This window comes from Lissotriton vulgaris, chromosome 6, assembly GCF_964263255.1.
Source record: "Lissotriton vulgaris chromosome 6, aLisVul1.2, whole genome shotgun sequence".
Classification (NCBI taxonomy): domain Eukaryota; kingdom Metazoa; phylum Chordata; class Amphibia; order Caudata; family Salamandridae; genus Lissotriton; species Lissotriton vulgaris.
This window is the reverse complement of record NC_141694.1, coordinates 309,888,833-309,904,491: the sequence shown is the minus strand read 5'-3', so window position 1 is coordinate 309,904,491 and position 15,659 is coordinate 309,888,833. Positions and strand designations below refer to the sequence as shown.

The window sequence follows — 15,659 nt, the reverse complement described above, 5'->3', positions numbered from 1 at the left end:
CATTGTTACTGCTGAAAGTGAAGATATATGAAACAAGGGGAAGAGTATGAAAGAGAAGGGAAACCATGGCAGGGATTATTATAGACAAGAGCGGCAGGGAAACTGAAAGTACGGCCGGCCACCGGCCAGCCATGAATAATTAGGGGAGGAGAAGCCGCACAGCACACGCTGGGAGAAGCCCTTTGATGTGCTGTGCGGCCGTGAAAAAATGCAATTAGGAGGGAGGGAGGCTAATGCGCGTGCTTGTTTGGTCAAGTGATTCACGTGAACTCAAAGAAAACCGCACCAAAAAGCCCTTGGTTTGACGAGCATTTTGAGCACTTGAATGCTCGCTCCGCTCAATGCCATGCGCTCATTGATAGGTCGCGAGACCTAAAAAACGGTTGCTATAACCTTTCTAAGTACACTTTCCTGCTAGGAAGCACCTGTACTGCTTTATTAAAATTATATTAGATGGTCATTTTTTAAATTTAAAATTGTCGACTTCAAGCATTCGGCCAACACCTTAAGGCATTTTTTATTTTCGTTTTTTCTTCACTGCACCTGCTTCCCACAAACAGGCCTAGCGACTTTGTCAATGCTTGTCACGGTGGGATTCTATATTCAAACTATATTAATGTCACTCCTGTAAATATGTTGTGATTAATTTTTTTTATGTATTACTTTTTGTGCACACAAGTGGTTGTAAACTATCATGCTGCTTCACAGATCCAAACTGATATTGCAAATATGGGAGGTACTCGAATTACCTAATCCATTACTATTGTGCAACCGTGGATATCTCAGAATTAAAGCTCAGAAGGTTTAAAATACTTAGGAGGATTAGGATTAAATCATACACATAAAGGTTTGAAGTTAGTTTGCCTGTTTTTAAAGTAGTAGAAAATAAAAAGGTGCATATCTGGAGTCTTCTTCCATCTGCTTAACTTAGCCAAGATCATCGCTTTGCACAAGAGGGTAGAGGACCTTCAGGCAACACTGCAGAAATGTGTAGTAAGCATATGCTTCAATCTGACCAACCTGATGCCATCCATCAGCAAATTTGTGAGAGCCTGTATCACACATTTTTCAGCCTTGGGGACTAGTGAGGGATCTTACCCTATAACCCTAGGTCTTAAGCTGTGTCCCATTGCAGGTGGATGATCGCACTTACATCAGAACAGTTTGAACCAATCTCTCTGGTCCAGAGAAATTGTGGCTCATTGAGGTCACTAAGATGTAACCACTCACCAAGCTGGAGTTGGGAATAAGAATCTGTGGGTCTAGTGGGTGCTCCCCCAGTTCTGTTGTGCTAGACATCTGGACTTCTCAACTGTGAAAGCCTTTTAAAGGAAAAGGTGCACCCAGAAGGTCTACTGTTTTATTTATTTATTTGAAAAGTTTTATATAGCGCTGACTACACCCAGAGGTATCACAGCGCTTTACACGAGTAGGTAGAATTGCTTCAAAACATAGTTACATAATAACAACAGTTTCAAGTACGTAGTTACTGGGGATACATGAGTAACAAAGGTATGGATAAGATGTGGGGAAGAAACAGCAGGCAGGGGGAGAGAGATTTGGGGGGGGGGAGGGAAGGAATAGAAGAGGAAGAATAAAGAGTGAGGGAAGGGAAAGGGAACACAACAGGGAGACGAGAAAAGAAACAGTGTCTGACGATCAGGAGGGTAGGTGCCGGCCAAGGGGGGGGGGGGGGACCGGAGCCAAACTCCTCAATAGTTGCCTAGGGCAACTCCACCGGTCATCGGCCAAAGGTTGCTCGGTCGCGGAGGTACATAAGAGGGTTAAAGTATCAGCCTCGGGAGGTCATCAAAAAGGTTTAGAAAAGAGCGGCTATCACAGTGTGCAGTGCTTAGTTACCTGCAATAATAGGAACAATCCCAAACCTCTGCTATTTGTGAAACCCTTAACACTGTGGACTCTCTCAGAGGGGTATCTGAGACTCAAGGGCATAAATGCAGGATCCCTCCTCAACAAGGGAAGAAGGAGTGCTTCAGCAAGAGGCACCTAAGAGGACGCCAATAAAGGCCATTGTCCGCTACGTGTGAATACCTTAACACTGTGGACTCTCTCGGAGGGGAACCTGAGACTCCGGGGCAAAAATGCTAGATCAATCCCCATTCCCCAAACAAGGGTAGGTAGAGGGAGTGCTTTGGCAAGGGGCACGTTCATACCAATAATCCCCTTGTGTGAACTGCAACACTGGAGACCAGCGGAAGCAGTAACGGTTGTCTCATTGAACTGGGTCACCAACTAATGGAGTGCTGCAAACTAGGCACAAACTCTGAAACAATCCATTCAGGCTACAAAATCCATGATTTTTCTGTGGATGGGAATACAAATTATCTTCTGTGTGTCTAAGGCTGTGTAAGCATTTTGGTGCTTGGCAACTTTTTTATATAAACTACCTGGCTTCAAACCCACTGACGTGTTACACTTTGCACTTGAGTCATTGAGAAGAGGCATCGTAGCATACCAGGTACTTTTCTCAAATTGAATGGGGACAGTTCAAGCCACACAGACGGAACCAGGACAGACTGTATTCAAAGAAAGCTCAGAAATCAGTTTCTCTCGCATGTGATAACATTGTCCAGGAAAGATCATGATGTTAAGAATGTAGCGCCTCACTGCACATGTGCTACTAGCTTCTTTGGTGTCGTATGTAAGCCATAATTTGGCAACGGCCTACTGATTTAGTGTCCATTATTTTAACAGTCCTAAATTTCCTGAAAGTGAACAAATGTATTATTTCTAAAATATATAGATATGACTAAACATTTAGTTTGTGTGCAGTTACTGTCTCTGCGTTCTAAACTATTACCCTGGAAGACAACAGTACCCTCCCATTAATACTGTCCTTTAACAAGTGAGGGCCTTATGTTGGCTGGCAGACGGAGTTGATTATTAGTTTCAGACTTTAGAAGACATGTAATAACAATGGAAATCATAAATACTTGAGGCAGGCCAGTTATGAGATGGCCTATGCACAACATTTCGCTAAAAATCGGTGCTGAGATAAAAGAGTTGTTGAGCTGCAGAATGAACGCTCAGGCCAAAGCAATAAGTACGCTGGACTTTGCGCAGACCAGCTCACAAGCAGAATTATTTTTGATAGATTGGTCCAAAAGTCCATTGTGAGGGGGTCGGCGGCAGTCAGGGGTCCACATCACCTGACCAATTGGAGACCCTGTGCTTGTCCTTGTAATTATTGCAGTTTCTTAGGATTAAGTGTCTCGAGCAGGATATGTATATAAACATGGTAAGACAAGATGATATCGCTACTGAGTTTCAATGAATGATGCTTGTGTGCAGCAACAGAATAAAGGGGTTGGGAAACTGAGTAAGAACAGGATAGACTAGCTTTGTAGAGAATGCCTCACTGGAAGCCTTGAAAAAGAAGGTGTCCACACTGGAAGGAGTGAAGACAACCCAACTGCACCTCTAGCCACTCTTACACTAAGGGTACCAAGGATCTGCTAGGGAAATGTCCTAGTGTGAGAAATGCAGAAACGGTGTGGAGAAGTGAATTCATAGAGTCTACAAAACTGCGTGGATAAGTGAATTTACTGAGTCTTTATTGAACTGAGGAAGAGTTACCATGTATAGTAGGATAGCAATAAAGATAACTTCATCAGGAGGTCTGGATATAGAACTGCCTAAAACCACAAGAATTTTAAGAATGAAAGTGAGTCAGGGATTCTCAAAAAGGATAGAAAGAGAAGGACAAGAATCAATACAAACCCATTGGGAGACACTTTCCAGCAGTACGTCCAAAAGGCTTTTTTTAGAATGGCGCAGGTAATTCCATGGATTCCACTAGGGGCAGAAGCCCAAGATGAATGTGGCCTTCCACTAAGGTCAGACAATGAAAAAGGCAAGAATGCATAGAGAAAGTACAAAGTTGGTTGCCTTAAGTGTGGGGAAAATGGGCGAATAAAGCAAGATTGCCCTGGATGAGGAACCTCAACTCCACAGACTGCCAAGCCTGCTTTGCCAGACAGACAAGATGCACGCCAGTGTCCTTAAGGTGGCAGGGTCCTTTTCACTGAATGTGTGGGAGATAGATCCTAATGTCCGTCCATTCGAAGGTGCCAACAACAATCTGTATACAGATAGCAAAAAAACAGAAATGGCTGCTCTCTGGGGTATCTGAGCAAGCATTACCATATCTGACCATGTGTTTGTGGACTTCAAGAGATACCTCAGTAGTGCAGAAAACCACAGGATCAAAAAGACCACAGATGGGTAAGATTTTCATTATGGCAATGCACAGGCATAACTGACAGCCGGAAACAGAATTGAGACAGGTATGGAAGGTGTCAATACAGAGTTCAGCATGGACTGCCTTCTGGGGAAAGACCTCTGGGTTGATTTTTAAATCACCCAGTTAGGAGTAGTATTTTTTTTTAAACTGTTAAAGTTGGGAATGGATTATTAGGCTTCCCGTTATATAGCTAAATTATATTTTCTAACTTGCTTGAATTTTGAGAAGTATACATAAGCAGCATTTCCGACAGCTATACAATTGTGTCTACCTTTATCATAATGGTAAAGTAAAGCTACTAATGGCATTCTGATCATCATGAAAATTTAAGAAAACTATATATGTGCTTCCACTGATTTTGCTGGTGTTAAATCCGAGTAGGTTTCTCACTTCTCGGGAGAACTCACAAAAAAAGTTTCAGAAAAGAAACTGCCAGTCCTTACTGAGCAATAATAATCCGCACAATATGTGCTGAAGTATTCCAGCAATACTGCAAATCTAATTAAAACTGCACACCATCCCAAGAACTCCAGGCTGTTTCCGATTATGCCATTCTTTTTTTTAATATAATGTGAGGTACTTAAAGTAACATATGTAACGCCAAGAACATGCAAGGTGCTCTACAGAAAACATTGTGCTCATTGCAACAGGAGCACCTCAAACAAAAGATAATGCAAGTGTAACAGTAATGAGTGTGGTGAGGGAGTGATGGACACCAGATTATACAAACTGAAAAGTGAGGGGGTTTAGAACACGAAGTCACGGGAAATACTAGGCATCAGACAGTACAGTTTCACATCACACTGTTACTCCACTTTAAACATTTATATAATCTGAAAAAACTCAATAGACCGCGATTCCCGAGAATCAACTGCCAGGGTCGTGATTAGATCCCAGATAGCTTCTCCGGGTCAGCAAGGCATCGATGATCATAATGCACCGTCTGTCATTATATGATAGTGCTCTTCCACCATACTCTGTTCGTCTAGGTTGATTCGGTGCAAAAGGATGTAAGCATGCTAGCGCCAGGACGCCTTTTTAGTATTAGTGCGCCTTATAAAACCCTAAAAACATATGCCATAACTAGACCACAATGTCGCAATGGATGCAAACGTACACATTACGGGGACTATACCCTGATGGTTAGGCCTACATTCAACTATCTGATGCTTTCAACACAGCTCAATGCTGGTTCATTTTAGTGGAATCTGCAAAGTTTCATTTATGTTTCTGTTTTTCTCATTTTCAATTTTGCAGAAAATGGTTTGAAATCTAGGCCTTTCATTGATCCTTACGTCACCACATTGTTCATTTCACACTCTTCAGGCTACACTGTTCATCTGTCTACCTAACCTGGAAGTTGCCAAGGCACTATACTTGTATCTGTTCTCTATGGTTATAAATCTTCAGTGGAAAGGTGATGAGGTAACTACTTTCACAGTACTCTTACCAGCTGCACCTCTCCAAAAGCACCTCTTCCAATAACTTTGACGATGTCGTAGTCTTCTGCTTTCATCTGCAATTCCCGGACTTTCCCCACAACTTTCTCATCTAAGAAAAACAATTGAAACATTTTTGTTAATGTCAAATGTCATCTGAAGACAGGATACTTCAATCTGTGCGCTTTAACATGAAAACATGAATACATCTAAATAATGTTAAATATTACCCACATAGGAATGAATGGTCCCTATCAAAAGCTAAGGGGAAGCACTTAGTTGCTAAAACCTATAGATTCCTTATGCTTCAAAGGATCCTTCGCAAAACAGGTCAACAAGGATGGGAGGCTGAGCTGGGGAGAACGTGAGTGGACGGAGCAGGAATTTACTCTAGCCCAAGAACGAGCACATCCATCTCAGCCATTAATGAAACTCGTTGCCTCCTACTGGTATTACGCCCAGTGGAATGAATACACGGCTGGGACTAGTGCAAAAGCGGGGACTGCTGAAGGGAGTGTGAGATCCCTGGTGGCTCTCTTATAAGTTTGCGGTGGCATGGCTTAGAATTAAAAGATACTGAGAGGAGGTTTGGGATGATACTGATCTGATGTTTAACATCTCCCCGATTAGATTTCCGACACATTTTATTCAAGGTGTAGCTGATCGGCTCTCATACCCCCAGTGATCCCAGAGAGGTCGTTTGATTGCCTTGCTATTTTATGCCGCTAAGCAAGCGGTCCTGGGACTGTGGAGTAAGGAAAGTCTACCCAGTCAGAGTATGGCTTTATTGAGTCTGGGAACTGATGCGTATGGAGAAGATATCGATTACCATCAAGGGAATGGGTGAACAATTGAAAACACTGGAAACAACGCTTAACATGATTGCCTCAGAGTTCTTGGTGGTCACTTGTCCCAAGTTTCTTAGTGTGGTGCACATTTCAGAACTGGCCTGATTGGTGGGCTGGGATTCGGGGCATCCTTCAAATAATGTAACAGCCGACAGATGGGCAGTGGGGCTTCTGGATGGTAGACTATTTTCTAAGAGGCAGAAGTGATCTAAAAGGAGACTAATTTGGGGGAAGTGGGATTGAGGTGGTAGTTATATGGAGAGATATCTATTTTTTGTTTGTTAGTTCAACTTGTTAATTAGTGTGTGTAAAAGATGAGCAACTAAACGTCATAGACATTAGATGTAAATGATCAGTGATATAATACAACCCACCAGTTGTTGGTGGATGTCGTGTAACCCTTTAAAACAAATAAACAAAATTGATCCTAAAATATTATTAATGATTCTGCATTATACCCATTACTACTTTTTCAACGTAGTTAAATCAGTTAATGGACAAAACCTAATTACCTGGCTCATCACAGCAGCAAATAGTGGGGTGTGTATGTTCATTGTTAATAAACAAAATCAAAATTATGACATTAAACATAGCTTTCTTTTCGCTCTATTTGGACACTACTCCCCAATCTCAACCAGCTGCATACATTTTAATCTTGCCAACCTGCAGGACAACAGAGGTCCACCCTTTAAACCTTCATCAATAAAATGCAAAGCCAGAACAACACATAGTTGGGCTAATCACATTTATTTGTAACTCTTGCCCATCTGAATTCAAAGAATGTACTATTTTTCAATGAAAATTGGTGGGATGAAATAGATAGGCAGACTTAAAAACAAATTTATCACGAGTAATGTTGGAGCGCCTGTTATGGCACAGATGAGACAACAGGGAAACCTACACAGAGGATTTCCTCGGAATAACACAGTTGACAACCAGCTCTCCAGAGAAACTAATGCACTGTGACACGCCACTTGTTGGCTGGGAGAGGATTGAGATGCATGAATTTATTGTATGGACTTCAAGAAACCACCAACCATTTGTTATTTTTACAATAGTTTTTCTTTGGTCGGCTTGTTAAGGAAAACAATAAAAAAGATATGTTTTAAAAGCTATTCCATTGGGTTCTCAATACAACCATTAGCATATATCTTAAACTCCACCCTATAAAGTTGTCAAGGATAAAAGAAAGAATTGGTAAACGTGTGTTTTTGTGAGCGTGCAGAGTAAGCTTTTAAAGTAAACACTAGGCCAACATAATCAACATTTCACGTAGCGTTTTCCAAACATGCAAATCGGGTACAAATGGCCAAGGGATAGAGAAATACGATACCTAGAAATTCTGTTCAATTGCATATTTTTACACAAGCTACATTAGAGCAAAAATGTAATGATTTTGTGACTCACAAAACAGTAACGTAATGGTAGGCAGTTCTAGTGGTGCTCTAAATTGTAATAAACAGAGTATGTTGATATTTTTCATTAAAGTGTCTAGAGAGAAATCTGGATCTAAGCCTACTTATATCAATAATTAACAACAAATACTGGTAAAAGCAAATTCTGAATTAACAAAAATATAGTAAATAAAATCTTGGCATCCCATAACAAATTTCCATTAAACGAGCTGGTAATTATTGTGTATATTTAGAAGTCAAATATATCTATGGAGTAGTTCCATATTTTTGTGCATAATTCTCTTCGATCTTCCAGTTTGAGCAATAATTTCTGGGTTAGATTTGCCATGCTGAGTAACCACGTTTTTAAGGATGAGGTTCAATTGTAGGATTCCAGTTCCAGTTCGTTGGCACTTTATTGCTGGCATAATTCCTATAGTAGCTCTATCCACTTTCTGGCTGTTGCCTTGTGTGGAGGGTGAAAAACTTTGCCAGGCGGCAGCCACGGATGCCTTTTTAAACGGGATCCTTTTGGAGTACACTGCTCCGAATCCATGATCGTACAGAGTTCTGAGTACCAGGTTAGAGCGGAGTACTCATGTACTCCTTCCTCGACTTATCCCTCTAAGATGAGAATTACTTAAGTACAGATTCCGTGCAGCCAAAGAAAATCGATAACTGAGGCCACATCCTGGCGAAAGCCCAAGGAGAAACAGGGAGAGGAGACAGCTGTGCCTTGTAGAGGTGCTACAGGTTTTCCAACAGAAACTTCCAATGTTTAAAGGATGGCACAAAGACACAGGCATCCTTACAGTCCACTGAGTGTCACCAATTGTTATTTTAGATAACTGCTAGCACCTGAGGAGTGAGCATCTTCAACTTCTCAAAATCTAGTTTAAATTGTAAAGGACAAGGATGTGGAGGAAACAATCTCCCTTTCCTCTCCAAAGAAATAATGGGAGCAGTAGCCTTCACCCTTCTGGTGGCAGAACAAGCTTGATTGCCCTTCCTCTCCAAACAAAATTTAGGGATGCCTATTTAGGCAGAGGCATCTTACATGGCAGGGGCTTCGAAGTAGTACAGCACAGCAATTCTTCACCAATGAGAGGACACCAGAATCTGTGGTTATTTGGTTTCATTGGTGGAGGGGAGAAGGCCCTCCTCTTCAACCAGAGTAGAAGGGGCATCCTTAGATGTTGCCTTTGGTCCTTAAGAGCAGACTGGTTCTTCCCTCTACAACTCCTCCTCAAATGTCTCTTTCTTAAGGAGGCGGGTGATGTGGAGGCACCAGCTTGGAGATTTATGGTCTTGGAGTAGAAGGGCTAGTTAGCTTTTAAAGGACTGAAAGGCCTTTGTTGGAAGGGAAGGAGTTTGGTCTCAGTGGTACTTACTGAATGGAGATTGATAACTTTCCGGTGATGTGCCTTTCATCTGCTGCAGAAGGATCTCACCCATTGAGGAAAGGAGAAACTTCTTGCAAATGAAGGGGAGATTGAAGACTGCTTACTAGCTCGAAAGCTTCAAATGCAAATACGTGAACTAGGACTGCTGGTGCAAGGCCAGATGGGAGTTTAATTCTCTGGAGGCAGATCAATGAAGTACTGCCACATCCTTCCTTTTGTTGTGCTGCCTCTTTGCCCAGATTGAGCAGGAATGTTTTCCATAGTCTGAAAACCAGGTACAAGTATACTATTCAATCTTGTGTCCTAGAGATAACCTTGAACAGACAATGGTGGTGTTAGGGGTCACCTATCTCAAAAAGATTTAGAAAAGCCAATCAATACATTTTCATTTCATGTCTCTAGTCAGCTATCCTCCGTTCCCAGGTGAAAGTTGCTTAGCCCTGCAGGGAACCAGCGATCCCCAACGCAGTCTGATCTAGGGTCCCTGACTTAGAGGGTTTTGCTAAACTTGGGGGCCTGGTTCTTTATCCAAAAACTTTCAGATGGATGGCTCAGAGAAAGACTTCCCCCCAATCTGCTGGTCCTGCTTCAGAGCATGTGGACACAATAGCCATGACTGTCTAGAAGTGGGTGTTCTATTCTCAAGAATGTAGATGCCCTCCTGATCGAGCAGGGGTACCGGAGTCAGAGGGGAAGCACTTCCAAAGACATTGTCATCACTGTGTGGTAGGGTATGTTTGGGATGCGGGGGCTCCTGGTCACTCGCACTGGTCTCTGGATTAATGACTGGTTCTACCAACCAAGCTCTTTAGGGGAAGAAGGCCTATGAGATAGAGCTGTGCAGTAGAATGGTCAACCTCTGACGACTAAGCTAGAGCAGCTGGATAAAAGGTCAAGCCCAGCATCTGGATTAGTACCAGCAGAACCAGGTGAGACAGGTAAACAATGCCATTGGAGGTCCTCTGGCCTCAAAAGTTGAAGAGTCTGCAGCAGCTTCAAGACAGATGATGATAGTTTCATTGGAATGAGGTCGAACGGCTAAGAGGAGGGGAGTCTAATTAGAGAATCAATGAAAACGGGGCATTGAACCTTCATTTGTATTTTTTATTATATTTCTTAGGCACACGAATCATCCCAGAGGAGATCTCTCGGCGCCGAGGCCTTCAAATGCAGGTCACAGTCCAATATGGTGATTAAAGATCAAACACCCATGTTTTCAGGAGCGTCTTGAAAATGATTAGGTCTGAGCAAGAACGAAAGGGCAAGGGTAGCTGATTCCAGTATTTGGGAGCCAAGAAAGAAAAGAAGCGGCCACCATATCTGGCTGTATGGATACGTTTGGGGCATAGTAGTAAAAGCTCGCAGGATCAGAGCTGGCGTACCGGGATATAAGGCTTTAGGTTTGTTTTTTTAGGATCACATGGTCCCATCCTGTGTAGTGATTTAACACCTTGGCTGCTAGAGTCATTCTTCCCCTGTGCTGGGCCATAATGGAAATGGGTGGCTTGATGACTAGCTCAGCTCGTCATGAGCACAGCTCCACTGTGCCTCATGACGAGCTGAGCTCGTCATGAGCACTGAAGGGGTTAAAGACCAAACACACAAGTTTGAAGAGTGCACAATTTTTTATGGGAAGCCAATGAAGGGAGCATCATACGTGGGTTCAGATGGAGATCGTGGAGGAAGATTACAGACTAGGCAGGCTGCCATGTTCTGTACCACCTGAAGTCTGGAGAAAAAGCTTTCATTCCCTCCATAACGGAATTCCCATAGTACAGGCAACTCACTATTGACATCTGGACCAGGGTTTTTAGGTCTCGGCCTGCGGAAGACTGCGCACATGCGCAGTCGAGCTGGCGAGATTCAATGAGATAGAGGGATTTTCACTAGTGAGGTTAAGCCCCGCCCTCTTTTCCATTGGCTTGCATCACCGTTCATGCTAAACAGTGGTTAGCCATTGGAGAAGAGTTCCTAGTGACGTTCTTCTTTCTCTTTAAGCCCAGTCCTTTTCAGACTGGCTTACTTGACTTACTGGTGGCGTAAAATCTTTCTTATCTTCTATATGGGTCCAGATGGCCCCATAAAGAAGATGAGGAACCTTGTACCGCAGCAGTAAGTCATGCCGAGCCCGTCTGAAAAGGACGGGGCTAAAAGAGAAATTTCTTTTATTTTAGTATAATCGCGGCACCCGAGCTTTACTTTTAAATTGTTACAAGTAAAGCACGGGTGCTGCGATTATAACAAAATGAAAGAAATAGAAAAAACATCTAATTCTTTCATTTTGGTATAATTGCGGCACCCGCGCTTTACTTGTAACATTTTAAAAGTAAACCGCGAATGCCGCGATCATTGTTAAAAATGACTGAATAGCCTCTTTTCGGTTTCCTTGCATAATGCTGTGATGGGCCCATGTTACTGCTACACCAGAGGCTAATATGACTGCAGTGTTTAATAGGGGGGCTTCAAATGGGACTAAGGGGGGTAATTCGAGCAGGGGGTCAGAATTTCCCAAATTCTGGGGTTGGTGCAAGGCTGGAGTTGTAAATACCAAAGAATCAAGTCTGTGTTGTTGAGAGACAGTTGTCTAGTCAGTGGTTTGTTGTTTTAGGAAATAGTAGTCATGGAAGTGTTAAGGCTAGTCCTATCAACAAGACTCCTAGTATGGTGGGGCTCATAAACTGGTCAAAAAAGCTTACATTCATGGTCAGTTTCAGGGTTGTGTTTTTTCTTTTTTTGTATTTTGTGGTGTTGGTTCATTTTGATATTTAAAGTTGTTAATTTTAGCAGTTAGGATGGTTAAGTAAATAATTGATGATGTTAGGAAAATAGCAAATAATGGGCCAGGGTTGAGTTGTGGCATGTCATTAAGGATGGTTGGTGGCCACCGGTCTTTAGTTTAAAAGGCTATTGCTTATCCGTGAAAGCTTCTTAATGATGCTTCTAGTATTGATGAAGATCAGTTTTGAAAGTGGCTCAGGGGTGTTGCCTCTACAACGATTGGTATAAAACTATGATTTGCACCACAGATTTCAGAGCATTGCCCGTAGAAAACTCCTGGATGGAATGCAATAAAAGTTGTTTGATTTAACCGTCCTGGGATGGCGTCTGTTTTTACTCCTATTGAAGGAACAGCCCATGAGTGAAGTAAGTCTTCTGCAGAAATGAGCATTCGAATTGGTGATTCTATTGGGACTACCATACGGTTATCTACTTCTAGAAGTCGAAATTGTACTGGAGTGAGGTCTTGGGTTGGCAACATATAGGAGTCAAATATAAGATCTTCATAGTTTGTGAACTCGTAGCTTCAGTATCACTGGTGGCCAATTGCTTTAACTGTTAGATGAGGGTCACTAATTTCGTCTATTAAATACAAGATTCGCAAAGAAGGAAGAGCGATGACAATTAGAATAATTGCTGACAATATTGTCTTTTTTTTCTATTTCTTTAATTTTAGTATAATCGCGGCACCCGAGCTTTACTTTTGAAAATGTTACAAGTAAAGCGCGGGTTCAGCGATTATACTAAAATTACACTAAAATGAAAGAAATAGAAAAAACATCTATTTCTTTCATTTTAGTATAATCGCGGCACCTGCAATTCTCTGCTAACATTTTAAAAGTAAACCGCGAGAGCTGCGATTATAGTACAATAAAAGAAATAGATGTTTTTTCTATTTCTTTCATTTTAGTATAATCGCGGCACCCGCGCTTTACTGTCAAAATGTTAGAAGTAAAGCACAGATGCCGTGGCTGCCTGGCGAGCGGGGCAAATGCCGAATTGCTTAGCCAGACTCTTTCAGTGGCTCCTGCTCCTCCCAAGCCCGTCTTTGGGATGCCCATGCTTTGGCACTTTTTGGACCGTGCAGGTTGATGGTGTAGTCAGAGTTGCGCCGAGGAGTCGCCAGTAGTGGAAGGCTTTGCAGGGAACACTCAAGGGGCAATCCAAGATGGGCAGAGGGCCCGCAAACGCTCAAATAGGGAGCCCCGGAGCGGCAGTGCAGAGGGGAATCCGGGCCATGCAGCAACCCTGCCTGAATAGGAGCAGCGAGGGGCCCTTGTGAGTACGGGTCGGGGGCGGCAGCCATTCCCCGGTGATAGGGTCAGGGGCTAGAGTGGAGCAGGGATATTGGGGGGTGCGTTCCAGAGCCATAACTGCAGTTAGACATTGCACACCATGGTAGTCACCAGGCTTCACGTCCCTGCGTCTTTCCCATCAGCGCTGTCCCGTTTCTTGTGGGACTTAACTCCCCAGATGGGGTTCAGATACACCTGTGGACACATCAGTTCTGCACCCGCACCCCAGTCCTTACACTCAGCCCGCCCAGGACAGCGGCGGGGATTGTCACAAACGGCCGCCATGTTGGGAAGAGCTCTCGTCAGAACTTGTCTGGGTTGGATTCTGAGGGAATCTCAATTCCTAACCCTGGTCAGCCCTGACCCCAGTCACCCACCCCCAGCTCACGCCTATGCTCTCTCTTTCTGACAATGACTGTAAAGCTGGGCCAGGAGGAGGCCACCAAGAAGCTGCTGGGCAAAAGGTGTGCGGCCACAACGCTGGGAGAGGAGCCCACGGAGGAGGAGGCAGCTTCCCGGGACCCCCAGGAGGAGGGCGAGCAGGATTTTCAGCCATTCGTGCAGCCCTCCCCAGACCAGAGACACTTTCTGCGAGCGAGAGATGAAGGTGAGGGGCAGCGGCTGTGGAGGGCAGAATAACAGCCTGCAGGGGGGTAGGCCGGGTGCAGAGGGATGCTGCAGCTTGGGCTCGGTGAGTGGACAGGGTGCTGTGGAGTAGCCTGGTGTCCTGGCCCGGTGAGTAGACAGGGTGCTGGCAGTTAGAAGACGCAGGCAGCCACCGTGCATGGTAAGATAGACATCATTGTGTCCTGGTCCTTGTGCCTAACTGCACTGTGCATGTCCTGCGCATGGGGTCAGTCTACAGCCAGCATGGGGGCGGGGGGTGCAAGGAGGTGTCATCACAGCCTGTGCGATCCAGGGAGGGTGCCTGCCTGCAGGGTGTCTCGATGGGGTGCAGGGATGTCATGTCACAGCCCGCAGGGTCTATGGATCATGGATGGAGGGCGGGTAAGCACATCGTAATGTTCTGTTGCGGGTACAGGGTCTTTGGATGGATTGAAAGCGGCACAGCCTAATGTTCCAGGAGCTTGTTTGGGGGGGATACACCCTAGTAAGTAGTGTTCGGATTGTTATAGTGCAAACACGCTTGGCGGTGGAAGGGATCCTGGAACTGAGGAGTACAGTTGGTTCAAGAGAGCTTTAGGGGTGCTTTGTAATTGACACATCAGTTTTAGGGCCAAGACTGGAACGCATAGTGCACAGCCATGCTGTCTCTCGCTGCTACTTCACCCATCCTCCCTCTGGTCCCCTTCCTAGTCATTGCTTGTTAATCCTTGTTATGCTTTGCTTTAGAATTCGAATATATTTTTTTGCCGTCTTATAACATGTTTTCAGTTGTGCAGTTATAATGTCACCCTGTCATGCTATGCTATACTATTTTGTATGCTTCTGTGATGTTACGTGCTATGATGGTGTGTCATTTGCTATAGTGCTTTCTGATACTGTTTAATAGAACTGGACTCTTTGTTATGTCTCATAATGTTATATTATCGCATGCTATACGTCAATTACTATGGAACATATGTATTTTTATTTTGCCTCTTGGTTATTTACAAGTTTGAGCTATTGACATTGCAAATGACAATGCAATTTATTTATCTGTTTTCAAAACAAACACAAACAAAAATATTGTCAATTACAATGCCAATAGCTCTAACTTTTGTAAAGGCGAGACTGTTGCATTGTAAATGCTTGTCCTAGCATGCAGAGGAGCACAGTGAAAAGGCTTCCTAAGCATGCGCATTAGACCAAAACAGGTTCCAGAGATGGGTTTAACATGTTCATTCTTAGAGAGATTATTATCCAGAAAGACACCCAAATTTGTAACCAATTTTTCTAGATGTCGGGTGCGATCCAAGTTCAGATGGCCACCATTCAGCGGACCAAATTGAATTAGCCTTCCCAAAAAGTAGGACCTCAGTCTAACTGGAGTTGAGTTGAAGGAAGTCCGCACCCATCCATGATGCAATTTTGAACATACAGTGTTTGCATTTGACTTTGGTAAGTTCCTGGTTGGAATCCATGGTAATGACCAATTGTGTGTCTTCGGTGTATGAGATAGTGTCATAACCACATGACCTGATAAGCCTGGCAAGGGGAGCCACATATATGTTAAAGAGAGTAGGGCTCAGAATCGTCCCCTGTGACACCCCTTTAGCCAGGGCCATAGATTTAGAA

At 43.6% G+C, this 15,659-nt stretch overlaps 1 protein-coding gene across 3 annotated transcripts in view; it reads right to left on the bottom strand.

The window, feature by feature from the left end:
* The window catches only part of ROCK2 (Rho associated coiled-coil containing protein kinase 2), a 582,433-nt gene that overhangs the window by 263,470 nt on the left and 303,304 nt on the right, over nucleotides 1-15,659 (bottom strand). For all 3 annotated transcript variants that reach the window (XM_086926333.1, XM_086926334.1, XM_086926332.1), the window contains exon 3: nucleotides 5,715-5,815. In XM_086926333.1, coding sequence (XP_086782459.1) covers nucleotides 5,715-5,815 — 101 coding nt within the window. The remainder of the gene's footprint in view (nucleotides 1-5,714; nucleotides 5,816-15,659) is intronic.